The sequence below is a fragment of the Cibotium barometz genome, chromosome 4 (genome assembly GCF_041138505.1).
Source record: "Cibotium barometz isolate CiBa-2024 chromosome 4, ASM4113850v1, whole genome shotgun sequence".
Lineage (NCBI taxonomy): Eukaryota > Viridiplantae > Streptophyta > Polypodiopsida > Cyatheales > Cibotiaceae > Cibotium > Cibotium barometz.
This window is the reverse complement of record NC_141049.1, coordinates 60,619,463-60,645,645: the sequence shown is the minus strand read 5'-3', so window position 1 is coordinate 60,645,645 and position 26,183 is coordinate 60,619,463. Positions and strand designations below refer to the sequence as shown.

General features: G+C 43.7%; 1 protein-coding gene across 21 annotated transcripts in view; it reads right to left on the bottom strand.

The window, feature by feature from the left end:
* Positions 1 to 8,170: 8,170 nt before the first annotated feature.
* Positions 8,171 to 26,183, bottom strand: part of LOC147639453 (GPI inositol-deacylase A-like) — a 175,291-nt gene continuing 157,278 nt past the window's right edge. For 7 of the 21 annotated variants that reach the window (XM_086791719.1, XM_086791613.1, XM_086791620.1 and 4 more), the window contains exons 14-18: positions 12,353 to 12,681; positions 12,171 to 12,252; positions 11,909 to 12,048; positions 11,534 to 11,750; positions 8,171 to 8,973 (exon numbers count right to left, since the gene is read on the bottom strand). In XM_086791719.1, the coding sequence (XP_086647845.1) occupies positions 8,635 to 8,973; positions 11,534 to 11,750; positions 11,909 to 12,048; positions 12,171 to 12,252; positions 12,353 to 12,681 (1,107 nt within the window). In that variant the 3' untranslated portion in view covers positions 8,171 to 8,634. Of the gene's footprint in view, positions 8,974 to 11,533; positions 11,775 to 11,908; positions 12,049 to 12,137; positions 12,253 to 12,352; positions 12,682 to 26,183 lie in introns of all 21 variants that reach the window. The other 14 variants (XM_086791562.1, XM_086791575.1, XM_086791625.1 and 11 more) reach the window with 3 other exon arrangements.

The window sequence follows — 26,183 nt, the reverse complement described above, 5'->3', positions numbered from 1 at the left end:
CCATGGGATGAGTCTTCCATGTTTTAAAGTTTATTTTCAAGGGTTGGTTACCCATACATATGTAACTGTGATTAGTTTTACCAATCATGAATTCTTAACTAGGGAGAATTCTATTAAAAGTTTGTCATCTGCTCAAATCGAAGGCTTGGTGAGTTTGAGAAGGTGTGGTTTGATCCGCCTACAATTGAATTCATTATCATTTCCAATAATTAGTGCAAATCGGGCGGGTTCGCATCAAAGGTTCCTAGCATTTCTGGATCAGATCGGAGAATGATTTCACACAAGTTTTTCCTCTTTTTTGAGATTTTTTTTTTGGCGGGGCTCATATATTGACATTCACGCCTCTTCGTTCTCACCTCTAGACTCACATCTACAAGCTTGCATCTTAAGGTTCACGTGTCTAAACTCACTTATGAAGGTTCACGTATCTAGGCTCATGTGTCCAAGGTCACGCCTCTAGACTCACATTTGTAAGCTCACATCTACAGGCTCACATGTTTGTACTCACGTGTCAAGGTTTCACAAATCCAAGCTTGTGGATGTAGACTCACCTTTTTATTATATAAACTCAACTAACATACTTTCCTGGTATGAAATAGAAGACTAAAATCCAAGTACTAGGCCCATGACAAGTTGGTGTACAATTACTGGATATTAAACAGAATTACAAGAAAATCTTCCAAGGATATAGATGCGTGATTACGTATGGATCTTTATGTCTATAAAAATTAATCTGTACTATATTAGATATACCTATCTCCAAGCTCACATCTACAAGCTCACGTATGTACCTTCACGTATCCAAACTCGCAACTCACATCTCACATCTACAAACTCACATGTCCAAGTTCAAGTCTTTTGGTGTAAGACTGTGGACTCATGTCTTGTCGAGAGCTTGTTCACCCTGATTTTTGATGGTTTCGTGACTTTTTAAAGTTTATGGAGTACGATTAGTATTCTTAACCTTTATTAACCGTTGTGTTATAACTAATTAAACAACCTAATTGACAATCAATCTAATTCAACTTGATAAAGCTCAATGCTCATGTTTTAAGCAAAGTGGATTCCACTCCTAATCATAATTACTAGGCATTAGATCAAAGCAATAAAATCTAAGCCACTTGGGCTCCAATTTCATGCAAGTCACTAAAAAATCAAGGTTTTGTCCTATTAATATATGAATATAAAAAGCCCTAATGCTAAATAAACTACAAATCAAAATCAAAATCAAAATCAAACATATAAAAAAAACACATCCAATGGCTCCAAAACCATATGTTTTTTCGAGTGTGCTCTAATCAAGACCTACCAATATTAGGTGATCACAATAGCTTGAAATGGACCGAAAAACCGAGCTTAGCTCTAGACTAGTCCCAAATACCGACACCAAATATCTTCAATTCAAGATCTTACCTTAGCCTTACAGAAGTACGTGTCGTTGGATATTACCTTCAAACCGCAAATGCAACTTCCCATTGTGGGTGTACTAGCTCATTTGTCACGCTCTTTTGTCATACCGGAATGCTCCTTTGCCAAAGGGATGAATGGAGAGATCTTAGAGCTTAGAAAGAGGCAAGAAGAGATCGTCGTTCATGATGATTCTCTCACATAGGCGCGAAAAGAACAGGTAGCTATTGCAAAAAGAAAACCTACAATCAAACCTATGTAACATGCATCCATCAACCAAGCAAGGTTCAAAAGCATACAAGCAAGCAAGAAGAGGGTAGAGGGAGAGCTTACAAGTAAACTCTTGCAAGGGAATGCTTATCCGTTGCTTATTGTCAAAACTGATACATATACAAGTAACTAGTTTTCACGGCAACCAAGGGGTTTGGCGACATACCACATGCATAACATCCTCCATTTTTTTACAAAAAAGAAAAAGGGCTACCGCCGCAGAGCATAACAAAGCATCTTTGTTAGTATAAGTTTTATCCATGGTTGGTTTAACCTTTTACATGAATTAGAAATAGAAAAACTAAAGTGTGTTTGTATATGAGCATGGCATGTCATGTCATTGCAAAACCTTTCATGCTCTTTGAGGAGCTTAGTCAAAAGAGAATTAAAGCATTCAATGACAAGCTAGGTAATAAAGACTTAAAGAAGGGTATACTTGTGTTAAGATAGAATAATGCTCTTGACACTACATTCCAGACCAAGTTTAGGATACTATGGAAAGGCTCTTTCATTGTGCGTGAAACCTTTTCTAATGGGACATATCAATTGCAGGATCTTGAAGGTCAGTTACATTCAAGCAGAGTCAATGGATCAAGATTGAAGTCATACAACACCAGGGTTACGTAAGGTAGACAACACAAGGTGAAACACCACTACAACACGTCGGGGGCATAGCAGTGTTTTCTAGTAGCATTTCAACAGTGCTTTTTTGTCGAGATGTCGGGGATTCCGTTCGCTACTCTGCAGCGAAATTTTGCTACCCAGCAGTGCTCTTGGCAGCAAAATTTTGCTGCTTCACAACATTTATAACAGCGAAATTTTGCTGCTATACTGTGATTTCGCCGCTGCTGATGAACAGAGAAGATGGCAGTGAGATTACGCTACTATTTTCGCTGCATGAAATTCTAGGGAGTTGTTGGACGCTGAATTCTGAAAATACATGTCACATGCACACAAAAAATAATATATGGTTTTAAAAAATATCCATTAAAACCCTTGGAGACATGTTTCAAGCAAAAAAAAAAAAAAAAGATAGTTGAAAACTTTTGAGAAACGAAACAATGTCAAGATCATGAATCTATCCCATCTTGTAATAAATCCATGTCTTCCTTCATCAATGTATATATCTAATGGAAGCTCAATGAAAAGATGGGGTTCTATATCAATATCAATATCACTATCATGATCCAATGAAGAATTGTAAATGAAATATAGGTGACTCGTCATCTTCTTCCAATTGATGTTCCTCATGCTCATAAGCCCCATCCAAAATGTTTTCTTCATCGTCTTCTTCCAATGAGCCGATTTGAAGTAGTACTTGCATCTCATCCAGAGATTCAGCCTCCACATCTTGATCTTGAAAGAAATGTTTTGAACAAGGAAAAACTTGTATAACATACTACAACTTTGGATCAATTTGATCGGCGTGAAACACAACCTAATATCACTAAGCAAAGGGGATATACTTTTATTATACTACATCAAGATTTAATTTGGGATTGGTTGGGTTACTAACATGTTAATAGTGTTGAGGTAGTATGAAGGTATCTTTCTCATCATTCCAAAACTTGGTGGAATCAATTTGAAAGAGCCCGTTTGGATGTTTCTTCACGGTTGCTTGAGCACCTCTATATATCACCTTGAATCATTTGACATCAAAGATGAATAGACTAAATGCTCTAAATCCAACCTCAAGAATATTATGAATAGTTCCACAATACTCAAGATTGTCCTCTATGACATTGGTATCATGTCTACTACTGACTCGACTTTTTTGCTCAAAAGTTACCATCACACCACAATCAAATGTGTTTCTTTTAGAATCCACGCGCTCCGTGTGCAAAAGTGCCTTCCCTCTCATCATATTGCATTATATAGTTTGTACTAACATTAAACAAAAGTATATATAGTGCATTAAAAAAGCTATATACGTAAGATAGAGATGAAGAATATACTTACTTAAGAGTCACATCCTCTTGCATACTCATGCGCTTCTCTTGTGATCATCTCTCTATTTTGCGATGCCATCGATATTGCCATACGAAGCCATTCTATTGATCACATTTGGTAGAGGTTCCAAGCTAGGCGAGAATGGCAAGCGTCTATTTGCTCTTCTGAAAGCTCTTCTCTCATCCTTTCATCTATTGATTGCATCCTTGTATCGTCCAATCCACTTCTCTATGATGGGACTATTTAGAATGCAGAATGTATTCACCTTGTAGCGTAATGCTTCATCCAGTCTTCGTTGCCTTCCTTTTCCATGAGCCACATTAGTGATTAGTCAGTCATCCTCCTCATTTCTCCATAATCGTGGTATGAAAGGACCTATGAAAGATAGATGTTTTGAGATATACACAAGAGACTCTTGCATCAACCATCTATCTACCATGCTTGCTTCTGGCCTTGATCTTTGTTTCACAAAGTCCTTCAAGGTTTTCATGAACCTTTTAAGGAAAAAAATCCATCGAACATGAACAACGCCATTTCATTAACCAAATGCACCACAAGATGCAATTGACTAGTGACAATTGTTCTAAAAAAGTTATCCTCGTTCATACACACTGCCTCAATAGCATTGAGATGACGCATCTCAATGAATGTAGGATCTATCTCCTGTAAGGATATGTACCTACATACATAACAATAATGTGTACTATTTACCAATACATAACTTGTGAGCGCATGAGGATTCCAAATAAGCAATATAACTTAGTGAATTGAAAAGAAGATTCATACCTCACCAAGCTTCCCATTTTGCAAATAGCCTCTCACACCTTGGTCTCCACAACCAACTATAACAATTGGAAGAATACACTATGCATAGAGAAAAATGAAAGTTAGTATATGAGCTTATAAATTATGTACCACAAAAAAAAATAAAAAAGCGAATATTTATATAGCTTTAATATCTTGTGCCAATCATTTGTCTTGAGGACATATAATTGTTCCTCTCCTTTCTTTTTGGTCTTTGTGAAGGCACACTTCAATGAATGCATTACTCCCATTGGTGTACGAAAAGAGGCGATCACACTTTTCACCTTATTATGCTCCTTCTTGGTTAATATCCATGGTACCTTTGGTAGGAATATTTTGCCACTCTCACTCTCAATTGGCCATTAGCAATTGGAAGAATAAACTATGCATAGAAAAAAATAAAAGTTAGTATATCAGCTTACAAATTATGTACCACAAAGAGAAAATGAAAAAGCAAATATTTATATACCTTTAATATCTTGTGTCAACCATGTGTCTTGAGGCCATATAATTTGTTCCTCTCCTTTCTTTTTAGTCTTTGTGAAGGCACCCTTCAATGAATGTATTACTCCCATTGGTGTACAAAAAGAGGCCATCGCATATTTCACCTTATTGTGCTCCCTCTATGGGACCTTTGGTAGGACTATTTTGCCACTCACTTTCAACTAGCGATGCACTTTAAGACGTCCAATATCCCTTGTACCCTTTGTATCTCTTTTACCAATTAAATGGTCCCAAATATTTGTTGTCACATTCTTGAAGACATGCATGGGATCTAAGAGGTGATTGATCTTCATGTCACACCAATATGGAATTCGAAAGAAGATTGAGTGTCTAGACATCCCATTTGGTGGTGGATTGGGAGTGCTTCTCCATGCCTCAAACCAATCTCTACCTCTCATCACAAGTGGAGAGACATCATGTGACACATACTTGGGATGTGAAAAGGGTAGAAATCGATGATGTTTGGCATACACCACCTTCTTAAGTGTAGAGGGTCTTTCCGAAACAAGTGATGGTCCACAAATCGGACATGCAGGATATCCGGAGGTTGCCAAACCTATTTTAATTGAGATGATTGAGATAGAGATATAAACTTAAAGTTGAAAAACCAAACTCTTGTGCATATAAGGTTCAAGTAGGTACTTGAGCACTCCGTGAACCCGAGATAGTCATGCATCGTCCAAAGCAAAACTCCTTTCACCTCTGCCTCACGCCTATTTATTGGCCTTAAAATATCATATACTTTGATACCTCGCCATAGTATCTCACGATTCTCAATCAAAGGCTCGAGGTACACATCCATGTTTTCCACCTTATACTTGCCTGGTAGTACAGGAGAGCAAGCATGATATGACCTTTCTTGATTGCTACCCATGGAGGGAGGTTGTAATTCACCAATACAATAGGCCAAGTAGACCATGATGTAGACTTGAAGCTAAATGAGTTAACACCATCCATGTCCAATCCAAGACGTAAGTGAGGAGGCTCATATTTAAACTCTGGCCATTGATGCTCCACATGTTATCATGCCAGTGAATTAGCTACGATCCTCACGATGCCATCGGTCAAGCGATGAGTAGCATGCCATGACATGAGTTCTGCAATCCCCTTATATTTAAACATGTGTTGGATGCAAGGAAAAATAGGAAAGTGTCTCAAAACCTTTCAGGGAAACTTTATCACCTTGCAAATCATCCCTCTATAACGGCTCTCCCCACATTGTAGACATTGTGTTGCATCTTTATTAACCCCTCTAAATAGCATGCAATCATTGGGACACGCATATATTTTTGTGTAATCCATACCTAGCATAGAGCATTTTACGACACCCATCTCGTGAGTTCGGTAATAGATTTTGAAGAAGAATCTTCTTGAGAAGCCTACAACATAGGGTAAGAAATCATATGTCAAAATATTAGCAAGGAGAGTATATAGAACATGAAATATTTTCAATAAAATGAGACAGTCTTACTAAAGAAGACTTATGACACTTGCATCACTCCATCCATAAGTTATTTGCAAGTTCAATAGCTCCAAGTTTGCTCGCAATGGGGAGTACGAATATCCCTCATACCAAGGTGTACTTGCCTCTCTATGCAAGGTTTCCTCCTCTTGTGACATTGGAGATTGCTCACTATGATCTATGACCTCCCTTCCAAAGAAGTTATTCACCATGTCGTTCATGATGCGATTCTCATGAAGACCATAGATTCGGACATGCTCAATTGTTATACGACGTCGTATATACTGACCATGTATCAATCACATCGAATTTTTTCTCTCAACCATGTCTCAGATCCAGCTTTCGACCCTTGATGATCACTGCCAGACATCTTTAGCCTGGCCAAAACTGATTTAAGGTTCATGCAAAACACACAACATCCAATACTACAAACAAAAATTTACCCAGGTTTTCATTGCTAGACAACGACCACAAGAGCATTTTTCGTTGCACAGTAACGAAAATACGCTGCTCACCAGCAAAGATTTGCTACTCACCAATGAAGCTAGCAAACAACGAAATTTCGCAACTCAACAGTGACCTACGAAACTCACTCCCGCCTAAATCACCGCCGACGGGTGTCAATACCTACTTCCCTATTGCTGCACATGCACAGCTACACCTGCAGCCTGAGTTTTGCTCCCACCTCAACTCATCCCTCAACAAGGGTGTTGAATCCATCAAGTCTCCGTCTCCAAGGTAAGCATTTCTTACTTTCTTCCCTCTTTCATGGTTTCATGTCTTCTTCGAAGCTTTCATGGAAAGCTTGAAAATAGTTATATATGAGCTTTTCTCCCTTCCCCTCTCTCCTTTTCTCCCTTCCCCTCTCTTTCCTCTCCCTTTCCCTAATCCTAACCTAATGCATAAAGCTCTAATAGAGAGCTTTGATGGAGAGCTCTCCATCAAAGCTTTCTATTAAGCATTCTATGTACTATGTATAGGTTTAGACTTGACATAAACTAGTTTAGCTCTCCATCAAAGCTTTCTATTAAGCATTCTATATATTATACATAGGTTTAGACTTAACATAAACTAATTTTTTCGTTCACTTATGGATTAAGAATAAGGTTTAGGACACTCACCTCTTTTTTCTCTTGTTCTTCTTGCTTACTAATGTGTTAATGAGGACTACCTTTTTTATTTATTATATTTCTCTTTTGTATGATTATTCGAGTAAGCAAAGTTTTGGACATAGCCTCTCATACAGTACGCCCTCTTTCTTCATTTACACTTCTTGTCTTTGTGTTTTTGCACCCTTGGGTGCTGGGAATTAGGGTTAGCTCAATAGACTAGGACTATGCATAGTCCTCTTATGCCCTAGGGCTTATGCATAAGACTTATGCATAGCTCTATTTATGCAATAGGACTTACGCATAAGCTATGCATAGCCCTCTTATGCAATAGGCCTGTTTATGCATAGCGCCCGCTTATGCATAAGCCCTATGCATAGGACTTATGCGTCCCAATCAAGTCCCCTACCACTCTAAATCCTTCAACATAGTACTTAATAAATCCTATTCAAATGTGCTAACTCCCTTGTCCATGTAAATTAAGAGCCCATCTCTACCATTTGTTCAAACATCTATATAGATTGCGATAATTAACGTCACAATTACGACTTTTAACTGAAAGTTTCAGTATTACAATTACGCAGCTTATATTTATTTAAAGTGTTTGCACTTTGATTTGCAAAATAGAGACCATGGTGCTTAGAAGAGCTGCTTCGCAAAATTCTCAATGTCCAAAGATGTTTTTTTCTTTTTCTTTTTTGAACTGCAAAACATCAATACATAACAATACTTGCACATTTTGTAGTATACAACAAGACTTGAGCCAGATCTCAAGACAAACATCATCCCCTAGAAGCAGAAGGGAGGCACCTTTCACTTTATAAAGGGTGTACCGCAACCCATGCGATATGATGGTGGGCAACAAGCAAGCTCAGCGACTGATAGGTAGAAAGAAAACTCTTCACGCTTGAGTTCCCGGGAGGGTAGTATACAGCCTTAGCGCTCAAATGATAGGCTCTCTGCTTCGGTCAGTTGTTTGAGCATTGGTGAAGTACAAGCTTTACATCCACCAGCTCTACTCTCCTTTCATTTGTGAAAAAAATGGAAGACTTCTTTGCTTGGAAGAACAAATCAATCACAAGAACAGCCACTGAACAATTCCAAAGCCTATATATATATAAAAGCTTTTTAATGTCTGTGGAAATGTCGCCGCTTTGAGCTGTAGTCTCCTTTTGTTCTACCTCTTCTCTCTAAAATCCTGAAAACTGCAATCAAGCTACCAATGACTGCTAGGGCGTAAAAAACTCTATATGGAGCTAATGCCAGCCCAGCTAAGTAGGAATACAAGCCTGCAAGTGCATAAACAAAGCTCAACCCCGAATCACCGAGAGGGGCACTCCAAAAATGAGGAAGCGAAACCAAGGGGATGTTGACATCTAGTTTATTTCCCATGAATCCATGAAGAATAATGCCAAAGGAAAGAGATGCATCGAGCAGCCACAGTAGAGACTTGTCCATCCCCAGCCTCTGCAAAAATAAACCCATGTACATTATGTTACAAACTTGCAAGACCACTTAGTCCAAAAAGCCCTAATTATCAATGATTTGGCAAGAAGCGTCATAAAGAAAGCGATTGGCAGAAACAAAAAAGCTGATGGGAAAAGTACCACCCAATCAATTATTAAGGCTGATAAGCCTCCCAAATTATTTTCTTCTCTAGTGCCTTAATGCCAAGGCTCCGCAGGAGCTGTATGATGAATGAATCAGCAGCAAGTGCATGATCAGGAGGTTTGTATGGACAGCTGTGCAAGTTGTGTAGAGCAGAACAGCAAGCACAAGCCATTTGGAGGCGGTACAGATGCCTGGACAGGTTACTAGTGCTACTAACACATGTATAGACGTGGTGCAACAGCCAGGCAGCATGGACTGAATAAGCTGCTGCCTCATCATCCTATCACCCAGTGCTTTTCGATGGAAAAAGCAATAACAGGGTTTGAATCGCCAGGAAAGAGCTTCTCTCCCGGTAAACAAACAGTCCAAGTCTACTATCCCAGGTTTACTGCAAGACAAATACTTCCTGCAAAGCCTAACCGAAAGTGTTTACTGACAGCACCCTCAGCCAGTAAACCGCCCATTACTGCTATCGGTTAATCCAAGTAAACATAAACACGGTAATTAAACATAATCATATCAACGAATTATGTGTGCACGATGCACATAAAAGAACCAAACTGGAGTAATTTCCATTGTCGCAATAAAAAATATATGAGGAAATATGGCTTCTAGACTCTTCCTGTCTATGACAGACACCTGCTCTTGCTCTTGCTCTTTCTCTATTGGTTCTCTTGTAAAAGATCATATGACCCCAACAAATGATATTTGCTTCCCTATTTATAGATTTCTGGCAAAACACGGCTTCTAGACACTTCCCACCTATGACAGACCTGAGACACCACCTATTATCATCAAGGCTTTAAAACAAAAAGACATTTACATTTGACAAAACTATAACTGTGTTGACTACTAATAGCCGATTGCTGTTATACATCTACCATTGTATTTCTCACCTGGCCTTTCTTTTGTTGGGCCTTCAGAGCATTGATTTCAAGAGCAGGGCATAGTGCCACATCGTTACTGTACAGCAAGATAGCATGCCTCGTCAATGTTGTACATCGGCATCATCAGAGAGCAACTATAATGGCATGGCAGTCATGCTGATGTCAGCCATCTGGATTGTTTAAGCAGAGAGGAATATTACAGCGAGTGGCCTCCTTGTTGGACAGACTAGAACCACCGAGGCTGGGTAGTTTCCACATTGTTTTGGGTGTTGACTAATCAGATCCTGCCACAGCCCATAGTGTTGTATGCAAATTGGTTGGGTTCCACCCGAGCCCACAATTGCCATCTACTCTGATGCGATTTAGTTACGGAACCAGTGGAAAGAAGAGCCTTGTTGGAATACGCCATTGATTGGTTTGAAGTGTGCTCCTCGGCCCTAAGTTGGAAGAAGTGGGTCTGTGAAGTCAAGTGAAGATTGCTTGGGCACATCTAGGAGTGTTCATTTATAGGTACTCCAAATCTGATGGTCACAATGGGGTATAAGAGAATTATGTTAACATTTAACAAAAGACCACATGGGTCAACAAAAACTGAGGTGACCAATAAACACAACGCAACAGGAAAACAGAGGCTTTGTGGGGTGCATACCGCGCCTAAGGACACCTCTGCAGAGCATTGATACCACTTGGGAGATCATTGCCAGTATTACAGCCTGGCAAATTTGGAGAGCGAAATGCAAAGAGGATTTAGAGAGCATTCAGATATATGATGCTCAGTACATCTATACCATATGGAGTGATACACTCTTATGGCCACATAGACTCGTATACAGTGGCCATCTAGATCTGCACAGGAAAACCTGTTTTTGAGAGAGTGGGATCATGGTGTTTTCTTCTCTTCGACTCCCACAAGACTCTCTTGGCATCATAATGCCCCCGAATAGTTCAGATCACCATACACTCTGGGATGAGGATTTATTTTTCATTTTCCAGCTTTTAGCCGTGATTTTGTATTGTTTCATTCATAGTTAATAGAAGTCTCCTTCTTGCACCAAAGAGAGAGAGAGAGAGAGAGAGAGAGAGAGAGAGAGAGAGAGAGAGAGTTCAAAGGCCTATGAGACCAAAAGTAATACAATGGTACCATGGATATACTGAGCCATGGAAAACTGAAAGAAAAAAGTAAAATGAAAACATCTGACAGTACATGTAATCAATAGATAATCCTGTGTAAAGTGAGATATGCTGTGATCAGCTAATGATGATACCCGCCTCGGCCAAAACCGATCTGATGGTGGAGAGAAAGAAAGAAAGAAAGAAAGATATATTAAGAGTCTACTAAAGACCCAATGGGCCTATGAGACCAAAGTGGTACAATAATGTTCATAGAATGAAAACATAAATATAGCTATCTCACTGAAGTGATACAAAACTGTCCATGGAAACTCGTCATGGAAAACTAAGAACATAAAAACATGGGAGCAACATCAGCTCCGAGTAGATGGTATACCGAGAGGCTTTGAAAGACTAACCTGGCCCCATGCAACAAGAGAAGGAATCAGCATAGCAGTAGCAATCAAATGAAGCAGAAGTAAGCCCTGGCCGTAATTAAAGATTTCCAGCTGTGTGTCCCCAAAACTGATCAAGGTCTTCGGACTGCCCATGTAATTGCCATCCATTTTTGTTGAAACCATCTGCCTGTCAACTGTTTGACCAGGATTTTGCACGGGATTGTTTGGGTGCTGCTGGCTGCGAGAGCAAGCCGCCAAACAACTGTTACATATGAAAGGAAAACCTCTTAGGACCTTTTCTAAATTTAAGTATGATACTTTTAGTCCTTGGGTGTGATACCATTCAAATACGTGTGTTTCTGGAGATTCCACAAATCTCATCAAGGATGAGAGTACCTGCATAGAGCCGAATAGCAGCTCCACGTGTGTGCAAACAACAGGACTATCAGTCCCAAAGCCGGATGCACAAAAAAGACCAGCAATATGGACAATACCATAACAGTCAATGTCGGCCTACTTTTAACACTCCCAACAACCTGCAAAAGAATTTGAGTTTGTCTTTTTTAGGCTGGTAATACGTGCAGAATGTGCACGAATGAATGCATGAACAAACACAAAGACTAACCATATAGAAGACAGAGGTAGACTGGCAAAATACCCGTAAAGAAGACAAAGCATTAAATTGAGTCCCTAACCAGAGAGGGAACCTAACATTTGAACTCTGCATCCAAGCTTTACACCTGCAGTGAAAAAGTTGTCCAGGAGTCAATTGAAACATGGAGTGTAAGGTGCAATGATGATCAACAAAATAGCATAGCAACAAGGAATAGTTAGTAGTACCTGAGCTTCACAAAGACCTGCATGGATGCAGCAGCATAGAATACAATCTGTGTTCCCATGGCTAGAAGTGCCACGGCTCCAGTAGCAAAGCAGTAACAAGCCACAGACACCAGTACGAAACTTACAAAAGAAGATGTTGTTTCAGAGCTCAACAACCCAAGGAAGGTGTATATGACCAAGGGGATCGTGCTAAGCAAGACAAATGGGAAGGGGAAAGTAAGATTGTACTCCATGCTTGCCAAGACCGAGGGCACAGGCTGATCAAGCTCCCATGCGCGTGCTTGTTGCATCAACACAAACAGTAAAATGGCAACAGCAAACCCTGCAATCTGCAACGAATTTCATATCTCGATTTTCAGCAGGTTAAAACAAACATCAATTTGATCAAAACCTGAGACTAGCTTGAATTATCAATACTTTGGGACTTTGATTAAATTACTTAAATGTTCGTCTTTGTAGAATCTTTCTATGGTGCATCTCAATGGCTATCAAGATGCCGAGGTCTGATCTAGGATTGGGTTTATTTGAAATTTCAACGCCTAGTTTGGGAAGCACCCAAGAAGGAAGGACCATAAACTCAATGATGTCCTCCCATGTGTAGAATGCATATTGGTCAAAAAATCCCTACAGAATGAAAACAGCAACCCAAAAAAATGGCAAAAATAATAACAAAAACAGATCCTGTTACGTACCCGATGCTAACCATAGGGTTAAACGGCCTAATCTTGGGTTAGGGGACGCTGAACATTAGTGCAGCAAGCTGATTACATGGGCTATGGTGTTAATTAGTTTTATCCCATAAGTTAGAGCTATTCATAGGTCTATAGTGGCTATATAAGTGGGGTGTTGGGATTTATTGTTTCTTAAGAAGCAATATGATACTATTCTCGGTAATACTTGGAATTCCTAGGACTCATTTGGATAGATGTCTGCGAGCCTTTGATTGGAATGACAAGCTGATTATGCTCTTTATGTTAGGATTCGGAGTTCCGTGTGTGTAAACCTCCTCTTGAGGTGTGACCACCATCTTATGAGAAGATGGGACAAGAGTGCCATGTGTCATTAGTAAAGTGTATGTGTGTTATTTCGATGGCCAAAAGATAAGGCTACCAGCCTACAAAACCATGTACTTGTGAAGGGTTTATCAATGATTCGTGCAAATCTCTCTCTTGAGCTTATCATCTCTCTCTACAGTCACCGTATCTTTCTCTCTCTCTCTCTCTGCCCATGCCCCTGTGCCCTGCTCACGCCTGTGCGCTGCGCCCCTGTGCCCTACGCGTGGCCATATGCGCTCCCTGTGCCCTGCTCGTGCCTGTGCGCTGCGCCGCTGCCCTGTTCATGCCCCTGCCTGCATGCGCCTGTGCTATGGCTCCCAAGGCAGCAACATAATGTTTCTCTCTCCCTCTCGCTCGCCCCCCAGCCTGCCCCCAAGGCAGCGCCTGTTGGCCCCAAGGGGATTCTCTTCAAGCTGCAGAATGTGAAAGGCCTCCCCCTCTCGACTTCGTGCATCGCGCAGATGAAGGACACACAGGATCATGACTCGGTCCAACAAATGGGACGGATTACAGGGAGATTTAAAGAAAGCAATGGACAAGCTAGACGCGCAAGCAAACGCGACTTCAGAGCCCAACAGCCGGGGAACTCTTACCAAAGATGTGCTAAAGGCCATCAAGGACATCTTGGTGTTCCAGGATGACCAACAGGAAAAAGAGACAGCTGAGCTCTGAGAGAAGATGGCAAAGATGAGGGAACAACATGGCAAGCAGGTGGAAACACTTGAACGAGAGATTTCAGCTCTCAAACCAACCTCCCAAGAGCATAAAGAAGAGGTTCAGAAATTCACGGAAGCAATGCAGGATCTTAAAAAGGAAGAGGGGGAAATCAGCCCATCTCTACTTTGAAAGGTTGAAGACCTCAGAACCGAACTCGTTACTCCACGAAGGCCTCGTGAACACAAGGAAGAAACTCGACAAGGGATGGGCAGATGTCGTCAAACAGGAGGTGGAGAAGGAATGGATAGAGGTTGTCAAGAAGGAAAAACATCCCTGACCCCCAACACCAACATTGTCATGACAGCCACGCTTCAGGAGGACAAGCACCGCAAGCAGAAGGCCCTCAATGTGAGGATCACAGGATTGAACATAAGCATTGCTGCAAGAGGCACACACTCATCTTGGTATGGCTCTAGCATCACATAGTTTACGGCACATGGGCTTCGGATTGACCATCGCCCTCCTTACCAGTATGACCGAAACTCACCATACGGCTTTCCCATGTGGACCGTAACTGGTTAGGTCCAAGTTTAATCCCATACCCTAGAGATCGAGGCCCACAGAGCAGTGAGGATACCCAGGGAGGACAACATTTGCAGATTATGGAGCAGATAGGTGGAGTCCGAGGAGCATTATGTATGCCGATGCTCAGTCTACTATGAGATCAGAAGGAGATACCATTGCCTTTTCAGAGAGGGGTTCGGTCCTATTAGCCGTATCATGGATTATCCAGATCAGAGATGCCACGGCTTGTTCTTGCTGGAGCTACAACGACACAGAGAGAGAGACTCCTCAAAGCACAGACCTCATGAGCTAGTTCAGCCCAACTCAAGGATCACCAACTTCTTCAAGTCCTAGCATGTTGTACCTACTCCACCAGAAGATCCGGTACTTCATCAGACAAGGACAGTATCCAGGAGCATACGGGTCACTCTACTACGAGCCACAATGCTCTGAGCTACAAGACGACCTCGGCCCCCTCAACCACGACCACCACCAATCCATCAGGCCCAAATCGATGTGATCCTTACTCGTCACCGACACACGATGGAGGCCTCTTCTTCTCAGCCTCTCTTCACTATTTCAGATCTTACGGCCACCCTCTCCTGCCCAATGATGGATCTCCTCCATGGACCCCTCCCCTCCATAGACATTGTTTTCTTTCTGTACTGGTCACCCTCAAAACTGGCCGTACAGTAGTGCTGTCTTCTTTCTCTCTTGCGCCCACTCTCCCTCTCACCCTCAGAACTGGCTGTAAACAGTGGATTGTTGTGGGGCAGATTTGCGTATGTTTCAGGGCTGTTTTGGCTCGGTGTTTGGGGCTATCTTGGAGCTTCATGGACTGATTTACAGGGCAGATTAAGGTTGAGCTGATAGCTGAAGATTGAGGCTCTTTGGGCTTGTGAATAGAGCTTATACAGAGTCTCATATGAGCCTTGTGGAAAGCTGCCCAGAACATGTGGAAAATCTGGTGCTAAAAGCACCCTCACTTTGGATTTCTTGTAAAAGCTTCTAAGTAATAAAGAAGTTACCTACAGGGGGCCACCTGTTCCAGCGCAGCGTGTTGTCCACCTTTTTGTGCCTTTATGTTATTATACTCTCTGTGCACTTGAAGTGTTTTATGGTCCAGGTTTTGGTTACAGTGGTATCAGAGCACAGCTTCTCTACCTGGCTGGAGAAGAACAAGCTGTCCAAAACGTGTGGAAAATCCGGTGTTGAAAACACCCCACTTTGGATTTCGTGTAAAAACTTTTGAGTAATAAAGAAGTTACCTACGGGGGGCTGGCCGTTCCGGATCAGTGTGTTGTCCACATGGTATGTTACCACAAGATAGCATAACTCCTACGCAGGAACAAACAAAGTGGGATGGAACAGATGCGCAGGCACATGCGTTGCTTGCTTTGTCGATCAAGAGGAGTATCATTCCTCACATCAGTCATGCAAGACTGCTAAACATGCGCGGAATGCACTTATCTACGCAAGCAATTAGAGTCAGAGCATATGACTGAAGGAGACTCCATGGACAGTTTCCTTACAAAAATCATGGATTTTAAGGAGCAGCTGGACAAGGAGTTCATTAGTGCCTACTGCCTTGACTGCGTCGCCAAACTCGTATCAAAGACCATAAGACTCATGATGGAAGGCAATCCCGTAGACATATGCTCACTTATGGTAGTGCTATGTGTGAACAGGGCTTAACCAAGGGCACTTTTTCCCATGTGGTTTTTCCCCTTGGATATCAAGTGTGAAAGGACACTCTATCCATATAATATTTTGTGCTTCTATATTATATGGATGTCGCACACATGCAAGGGTTGACTTGCATTTTGTGGCTACCACACATTTGGCTCTCTCTCTCTCTCTCTCTCTCTCTCTCTCTCTCTCATAGGTCATTATGGCCTTTTGAAGACGTCAATATAACATTTCATTTCATTTTCTCTCTCTCTCTCTCTCTCTCTCTCTCTCTCTCTCTCTCTCTCTCTACAATATTCTCTCTCTCTCTCTCTCTCTCTCTCTCTCTCTCTCTCTCGCCTGTGCCCAGCATTTCGCCTCTGCACCCATTTCGCCAGCATTTCGCCTTTGCCTCCCTTTCCGCCATTTCGCCTCTGTCCAGCATTTCGCTTCTGCCTCCCTCCCCGCCATTTCGCTTCTGCCTCTCTCTCTGCTCGCTGTGCGCCGCCGCCGCCGCCGCCACCCTGCTCGCCCTGTTCGCTGTACGCCGCCGCCGCCGCCGCCCTGCTCACCTCCCCCGCCTGCTGCCCTGTTCGCTGTACGCCGCACAGGTCTGGTGGCAATGGCCACCCTTGTTCCCCGCCTGCTGCCCTGTTCGCTGTACCCCGCACAGGTCTGGTGGCAATGGCCACCCTTGCTCATGTGCGCCCCCCGCCCTTCTCCGCACCCACCCTTGCTCAGGCCCCCAAGGCAGCAACATAACTCTCTCTCTCTCACTTCTTCCATGGCTTCACCCTTGCGCAACCCGACGAAGGCGACCTTTATGGTCACAAACAAGAGGATAACAAATGTGGAAAAGGAAATGAAGGAATGGAAGGCAGAGATGGAGGGATGGTGGAAGGAGAAAGCAAACTTTCTCCAAATGGTATTCAATGAGGGTAAGCGGTGGAAAGAGGAGAAGGAGGACCTCATAGTGGAAGTCAAAGACCTTCACGGGGAAGTCAACACGCTCAAAGGCGTAATTTCAGCTCTTCAGAGGGAGCTTGCAGAGGCCAAGGCAAATGGTGGACTTGAAGGAGGTGAAATTCAGCCATCCATGATAGAAGAGCTCAAGGTTATCAAGGAACAAGTACGGGCAATTAAGGAAGAAGAGAAGCAACAGGAAGCAAAGACTTCCTCATGGGTGGAAGTCATCACCAAGACGCAAAAGAAGATGGATGAAGCGGAGAAGTGGATAGAGGTCGCCAAGAAGGGTAAAGGTAAGGAGATAACAACCCCTACACCTACAATCATTAATATGACTTTGGAAGAGGAACAACGAAGACGTACACGTGCTTTGCATGTGAGGATTACCGGCCTTAAAGACGGGGATAAAGTTGAAGAGGAGGTGAAAGAGCTTATGGTGTTGATAAGGATTGATAGTCCGACACATGCAAAAGCCTGGAGAGTGGGCAAAAAAAGCGGAGGCAACGGGGAAACATCAAAGGAAAGAGCTCTCATACTTCGCTTCCCTTCTATTGAGGCGAAGAAGGAGTTCTTGAAGAGACAACCCACTTTAAAGAATACAGGCATTTTTCTTGGTGATGATCTTACTCTTTCACAGCTTGCACATATGAAGGAAGTCATGCCAGAGATTAGAGCAGCAAGAGAAAAGGGTAAGATAGCATTTTATAGAGAAGGGAGGGTGGTCATCGTGGAGCGACGCTCTACATGACGGTGCGAGACCTATGGGACCAAATTAAAGCTGGCAGCCTGGAACTGCAATGGATCCCTCAGACTTGATGTAGGTGCCTTTGAGGACAGCTTTAGAGATAGAGATATAGTCTTCTACTCGGAGACTCACCAGGCCCCTGGTCAGATGATGCCACAGGTGACAGGATACAGATGGGAGACAGCTTGCAGAGTAGGGACGAGATCGGTACATAGTAGTAGAGGATCAGGAGGGGTGGCAGTTCTTTTCAGGGAGGAGCTGCAACCGCTTATACACATAGTTCGGAGAGATGATCAGGCCAGATATATGTGGGTGAGACTGAGGGCCGACACAGGCAGATTCCTGTATATTGCCATATGCTATTTTGCTCCTAGTACATCGACATATGCAGCACCTAGAGGGCAGTCTCCTTTCTCTGTGCTAGATGATGACATATGGGAGTTCTCTAGGGATGGAGACATCATCCTGTTAGGGGACTTTAATGCCCGGACGGGCAACCGCCAGACAGCCTTTTATGATACCTCGGAGGAGATGCTGAGAGAGTTGGACACTCTGGATATGGGATTAGACAGAAGCTCACAGGATGTGGAGTGCACAGAGTATGGGAGATATTTGGTAGATATGGGGACTGTGCATGGGTTGGCCATACTTAATGGCTTGCAGAGGTTTCCGTCAGCAGCTGGATTTACTTGCTTTCCACATAGACATGGTGCTAGCACAGTGGATTATGTTATGGCTATGCCCAGCTTTGTTTCATGCATTGAGGACTTCACAGTTGGATCTCGGCCCATTGGGGTAGTAGTGGATCATGCATTGTTGACATTGACTATCTCTTTTCACTTTACCACAGCTCAGAGGACACGAGGGGCAGATCACACTCGATATACTTTTACCTCAGAGACTGATGCTGTCTACACAGATGGGATTTATAGACGTCTGTACACAGAGGAGCCAGGGAGACCTTTGGAGGAGTTGACCCATATACTGACAGAGACTTTACATGATGCAGCGAGAGAGGCATATCCACATACTCAGCCTGGACAGAGACAGCATTCTAGATGTATGCCCCAGAACAGCTGGTATGATGAGGAGTGCAGAGAGACCAGAGCCCGACTGCAACGGGAGGTTGCTTTGGGAGTCACTACTTACCGACAGTCACGTATTGCCTTCCGACGCCTTGTGCGAAGGAAGAAGCGGGCCTTCCTTGCTCAGCTAGAGCAGGAATTATACCAGCTATTCTTGAGCCAGGATTCGAGGGAGGCTTGGCGTCTGTTTCATGAGTCCTCCCCTGCTTTGGCCATCACTTCTACAGAGGTCTGGGGTAGTTATGCAGCATCTCTATATACAGTTCCTGGACAGACACCTTTTCCTGACCCGCCAGCACCATGCCCACAGACATGTACTTTCTTTACCGCAGAGATGGTAAGGAAGGCCATTGATAGGATGAAGACTGGGAGAGCATATGATCACGATGGATTGGTTGCTGAGCACTTTATTCATGCGAGAGACATGCTGGCAGAGCTTCTAGCAGTGATGTTCAATCGTGCTATGTGCGAAGGCTTACCCGAGACTTGGAGTAGGTCCACCATCGTGCCTATCTTCAAGTCAGGGGACCCTATGCAGCCAGGGAATTATCGCACTATTATGATTGGTCACACACTAGCACGATTGTATGCATCCATTCTTGAGCAGCAGTTGAGTAGATGGGCAGAGAGAGTTGGCATTCGAGCAGAGGGACAGGCAGGGTTCAGGAGAGGTTTCTCTACTCTTGACCACATCTTGACTCTCCGGGCCATTATTGAGGAGGGCAGGTCGCATGGGCGACGGATTTATTGTAGCTTTGTGGACTTCCGCAAAGCATTTGATACAGTGCCCAGAGCCAGATTGATGAGGCGATTACAGGAGATGGGGGTACCCACAGAGCTCATATGGGGAATTATGGCTTTATACAGATCAGTTGCAGGACAGGTACGCACCCCAGAGGGGGTCTCTACTTTGGTTCACTCCACTATAGGAGTGAAGCAAGGTTGCCCGTTATCTCCTTCACTGTTTGGTATGTATGTGGATGAAGCTTCTGACTACATTGAGAGATTGGGGGACAGAGGAGCCCAGCTAGCAGGTACATGGATCCCACTATTGTTATATGCTGATGATATTGTGTTGATCTCTGACTCTCCTGAGGGTATGCAGCGTCATCTGGATGCTTTACATGAGTTTGCACATGATAGTGGATTGTCTGTCAACCTTGGCAAAACCAAGGTTATGGTGTTTAACACCACGCCACAGTGGGTTCGGCGATCAGCTTCCACATTTACATATGGGCAGGAGATTGTGGAGTATACAGATGCATATACATATCTTGGGGTAGTATTCAGTGGGCCAGTGTTTTCGATGAGGAGAGCAGCAGAGACTAGATTGACTAGAGCACATGCAGCCCTGGGTGGTTTGGAGAGGATGTGTTCGCAGGTTCAGTTTCAGGAACCTCGAACAAAACTCTGGCTTTTTGACACTCTAGTGACATCAGCTATGCTTTATGGAGTGCAGATATGGGGACCTTCAGTGGGCCATCACAGCGCAGGCGGGTGGAGAGGTATGGAGAGGCCTTTGGTATCTATGATTGCTAGGCTTATTAGAGCCAAGGCTGTGGTACCTCATGAGATTATTCGAGCAGAGCTGGCGGCTGCCCCTCTGGTGATTGAGGCTCTTACGAGATCAGTCTCCTACATACATGGCTTGTGGGATCTCCCCCGAGACAGATATGCACGCCTCGCCCTGGAGTCCTCCCGACAGTTAGCTTTACAGGGAGACACGGCTTGTTGGTATGGACAGATGACATCTTGGTTCCAGGCACATGGTTTTAGCATGGACAGATTGCCTCCCTTCCAGTATTCTCTGGAGGCACCCTCTCTCACTCTTACACGGACAGAGATTACCAGACTCATCCGTCAGGATTTAGTTCAGCTGGACATTAGGAGGACATGGATACAGCCGACTGAGGAGCTGGGCACGAAGATGGCTTTCTACAGAGAACATTTTCTTCAGCTCACAGCAGATGGTTTTGTGATCAGACCCAGTTACATGGATGTACACTTGTCTCATGCAGTACGATGTGCTATTGGTCAGATTCGCACATCCTCACACCAGCTTGAGATTGAGATTGGCCGATATAGAGGTATACCAGCTGAGGCCAGGATATGCCGAGTATGCCATGGGGAGCCAGAGACAGAGCTGCATTATATATGCCATTGTACTGCATACTATGAGATACGTGGTCGTTTCCACTGTTTATTCAGAGAGGGTTTTGGACCACTTTCCAGAGTCATGGGGTACCAGGACCAGAGGTGTTTGGGATTGTTCTTGCTTGAGCTGCGGAGACATAGAGATAGCCTGCTTAGGCGCACAGAGAGCCAGACTCAGAGGCACATTACAGACTTCTTTAGTCCGGCCATCACTGTGCGCCAGATGGACCACAGCAGCAGCAGGACATGGATACCGCCCACACCAGAGGTACACTGATTGATCGTGCGATTGAGCTTGGGTGGTCCAGACGCCCACGACCACGGAGGAGGGCATCCCAGCATAGACGGATGTTGCAGCGGCAGATTCGGATTATTCTTGCGAGGCATGCGAGACACCCAGTCAGGGTGCTGACCACACAGGATATTGAGGAGATCCGCCAGTGTCCGATGCGGCACATATTATGAGATGGAGGTACCTCCATAGTGTACCTTCCAGTTCCAGTTTCATTTTTTAGGTGCCAGTAGTATCATCTTTATTTTTTCATTTTCTGGGTTTTTTTTATCCAGACATTGTATCAGATCCAACATGATGCAACTTTTGGTCTCATAGGTCATTATGGCCTTTTGAAGACGTTAATATAACATTTCATTTCATTTTCATTTCTCTCTCTCTCTCTCTCTCATTTCTGTGTGAGCTTCTTCTTCCTGAACCTAACCCTAATTTGCAGGTTTCTGTGTGTGTGAGTCCAACACCAACAATTGGTATCAGAGAGCCCCCTTTGGAAGTTCAGTCCTGGCCGACCAGATTTCCAGCACTGGAGTTGCCTGTGAATTTTCGTCGACTAGATCCGTTGCTTGTGAATTTCCGTCCACCAGATCCATCACCATCCTCCACCCACCCAGTCTGTCTGCCCCGCCGTCCGTCTCCTCCCGGCGCCACCCGAAGCTGCCTCCCAGCCGGTGGCACTAGTGGACAGAGGTCTGCTCCCTCCCAGCCTCTTCGCAGCGCTACTGCGCAGATCTCCGCCGCCGCTCCGTTCCGTCTCCCTCGCTGGCAGGGCTAATGCTGCGACAGCCACCTCCTCCTCACCCGGCGGTGGTGATGCCTGTTCCCGCTCCACCCACGCCGGCCATTTCGCGCGAGGCCTACAATTCCGTCCCGCCGCCATCTGCAACATGCTCTGTGCTGCTCGTCTGGCGGCTGCCATCCTCGCATGTACCCTCTGCATACCTGTACCTTCTGTACTCCTCCTCTGTGTACTGCAGCTGCTCGTCCTCGACTGTATGTGCTTGCCTACAGCTGCTCGTCCTCACCTGTACTTGCAGCTGCTCGTCCTCGATTGTACCTACTTGCCTACAGCTGCTCGTCTGACCCCTGTACCTTCTCACCTCTCGCCACCAGCCTGCAACTCCTCCATCTGCACGTTCGTGGAAGCCTACGCTTCCTCACATAGTCCCCCGCCACGTGGGCCGCATGTACTTTTATTTCAAAAAAGAAAAAATTAAACAAAGAAAAAAAAACTTTGCAGGCATTCTAGTGCAGGTTCAGCAACTTTTGGGGATTTGGAAAAATTGGCCCTTTACATGGAAAAATGCAGGAGGCAAAATTGCATGGAGATTACTTGCTGCAAAATTGCCAAATCTTCAACATGCTGCTTTGGTTGAAATTTGGGGGTTTTTCAAATTAACCTCAAAATCAACAAATAAAGCCTCCCCTGTTTTTGCAAAAATTTGGGGCTTTTGTGAAAATTCGGCAATTGACTGCACATTGAATCAATTGCAGTGCATAAAAATTGGGGCTTTTCAGATTGGAGCATGTAATTGGGCATTAAAGCTGTGATTTGTCGAATATGTATACACATTGTGTGTAATTGGACAATTTGGTACAGGTTTCTACTTGCTTTAGGTTGCAGGCAAAAATTTGCACATGACATTTGGTTGTCTGGCAGTGCACATTGGTGCTTGGTTTGCTTGCACGTGTATTTTGTCGACATGGCTCAAAATGCTACAGATGTATTTGGTGTGCTCACCTAGGAGGACAAGTTGGATGGATCGAACTACTCCCTATGGAGTTTCATGATCCGTAATTTGCTGGTAGCCAAAGGGCTTTGGGGCATCGTGTGTGGTGATGACACACACCCAGCTCAAAGACCTCCTGAGGTAGAACCTGCTCCCACACAAGAGCAGAAGAGATGGGACTCTAAGGATGCACATGCCATGTCCATGATAGCCCTTTCAGTGAAAAGGACTATTATTCCACACATTCGGTCTTGCAAGACATCGAAGCTTGCATGGGACACATTGGAAGCAATGAATCAGGTACACAATGAGGCAAGAGTTGCGTACTTGAAGAGGCAATTGGATCTTCTTTCTATGGATGAGGGTGACTCCATGGCAGATCATCTCACCAAAGTGAAAAATTTGCAGGAACAATTGCTCAACATTGCTGAGGTTATCCGAGACAGACAACTGGTCACCAACACTCTTCATTCTTTACCACCTTCCTACTTGGACTTTCACACCTCTCTCAACCTCTCTATGAGAGGAGGTGGTCATCCCGTCACCTTTGAAGAGTTGGAGGGTTTACTCTTGCAGGAAGAGCAAACTTATCTAGCAACCATGGTGGAGCCAAGGCATTTACAGCCAAGGTAAGGATAAAGCAAAGAGCTTTAGACATAAGCGACAACAGTCTAGTAAGGCTAGTCATGGACAGCCCTCTTCTGGTGGTGAAAAGTCTGACAAAGGGGATGCAAACAAGCCTAAAAAGAAGGGCAAATGTCACTATTGCCATAAGCTTAGCCACTACATCAATGAATGTAGAAAGCAGATTGCAAAAGAGAAAAAGAAAGATGCAGGCAATGCAGTAGCAGACTCTTCTGATGACAAAGCACAGCAATCGGCTAATGTAATTCAGGAAGAGTACACTTGTTTGGTCACATGCACTAGTGAGACATCAAGTGCTCCAGACAATGATATGTCTTGCATCGCATCTGACAGACAGGATGTATCATGGTATTTTGATAGTGGTGCTTCAAGCCACATCACTTCATGCAAAGATGTATTTCAGCACTTGGCTTATGCTTCAAGTGGACGCACTGTATCATGTGCAGATCATACCACATATCCAATAAAGGGAATTGGCAATGTCATACTTATTGCAACCAATGGTGCCAATATATGTATGCAAAATGTGTTGTATGTTCCAGGGATAAAGAAAAATCTGCTCTCCATCTCAACCATAAACGACCAAGGTTTAATGGTTGAATTTGAAGATGGGAAGTGTTCGCTAAAAGACCCATCAATGGGTTATGAAATAGTCACTTCTGGAACACGATACAAAGGCTTGTATAAGCTAGACAGCTATGACAAGCGTACTTATGATGCAAATACAGTGGCTGCCCACACTCTTGCTATGCATGATGTAGAGCTATAGCATGCACGTTTTGGGCATGTAAATTTTTAGAGTTTGATGCTTTTGCAGAAGCATCATATGGTTGATAATATGCCGCCTCTTGGGTCTCCAACAAGACATGTATGTGAGGGGTATATTTTGGGAAAGATGCATCGAAAACCATTCCCCAAGGATGGAGCTGTTAGAGCTGAAAGTAAATTACAGCTCATACATAGTGATGTATGTGGTCCAATGAGGACACCATCCATAGGGGGGCATCTTTATTTCGTCACATTCATTGATGCTACTCCAGGTTTGCTTGGATTTACCCCTTGAAAGCGAAAGCAGAGGTGTTTACATGCTTTCGACACTTTGTAGCAATGGTTGAAAATATGTGTGGATGTAAAGTCCAAACAATCCGCTCAGATAGAGGTGGAGAATACATGTCAAATGCATTCAAGGATTATATGCTTCAAAAGGGCATCAAACACCAATGTATTGTGCCTTATACACCGCAGTAGAATGGTGTAGCTGAGAGGAAAAATAGATCTCTCAAGGAGATGGCAAGATGCATGGTGAAAGCACAAAAGTTGCCTCACAATTTTTGGATGGAAGCTATAATGTGTGCCACTCACGTGTTAAACAGGTGTCCAACAAAAGCTTTGAAAACCATAACACCATTTGAGGCTTGGTATAGCCGAAAGCCAAAAGTGAATTATATACGTACATTTGGGTGTTTGGCATATGCACATTGAAAGAGTGTGCACAAGCGGAAGCAAATAAACATGAGAGAGAGAAAGATTGCAAGCAAGAACAAGACCTTTAATAGCTTGAGGTTACAGAGTACAAGAGCCAGCAAATGGGGCACTATTGGATGATACAATGAATAAAAGAGAGCAACTCTTATATACTTGTGTATAAACCAGGTCGGCTGTAGAAACAGGCCGACAAGACCTCCACGACAACATATTGAAGATGCATTATTTTAACACCCCCTCTGCATCTTGAAGTGTGCAAAAAATGTCAGAAGAAAACTGATGACGAAGGTGCGACCATGGACACCTCGGCATGGCCAGTACTACTGAGTACACCTCGGAAAATGCACATGTCAATTTGTTTTCTTCACAAAACATAATGCCACTGTAAAGAGCAAAAGAAAATCTGCTTGGCTCCAAACTCCAGGTAGAACTGGGAACACATCACATCTAACAACCTCGAACAAATGAACATGGAACACATCCTGTCTATAGTCTCTGCTAACCGATAGTTCTAGAACTCATCCGAACCATGAAGGAACCTTGGTTGATCCTAGAACTCATCCGGACCATCAAGTGAACTTGTCTGACTTTATACTTGGAACTCCGACACACAGGTCAAATGCTCCAGATTTAATATAAGAGAGATTTTGAAAGCCCCCTCTCTCGCCGATATGCCGTTTCTGGAAGACAGCACGCGGAGGGATGCCCTTAGGATCAGAGCAAGACACCAGTCATGTTCTCTCCAGTCTGTAAGGCCTTAGGAGAGCTGGGGTTATCACTAGACGAGT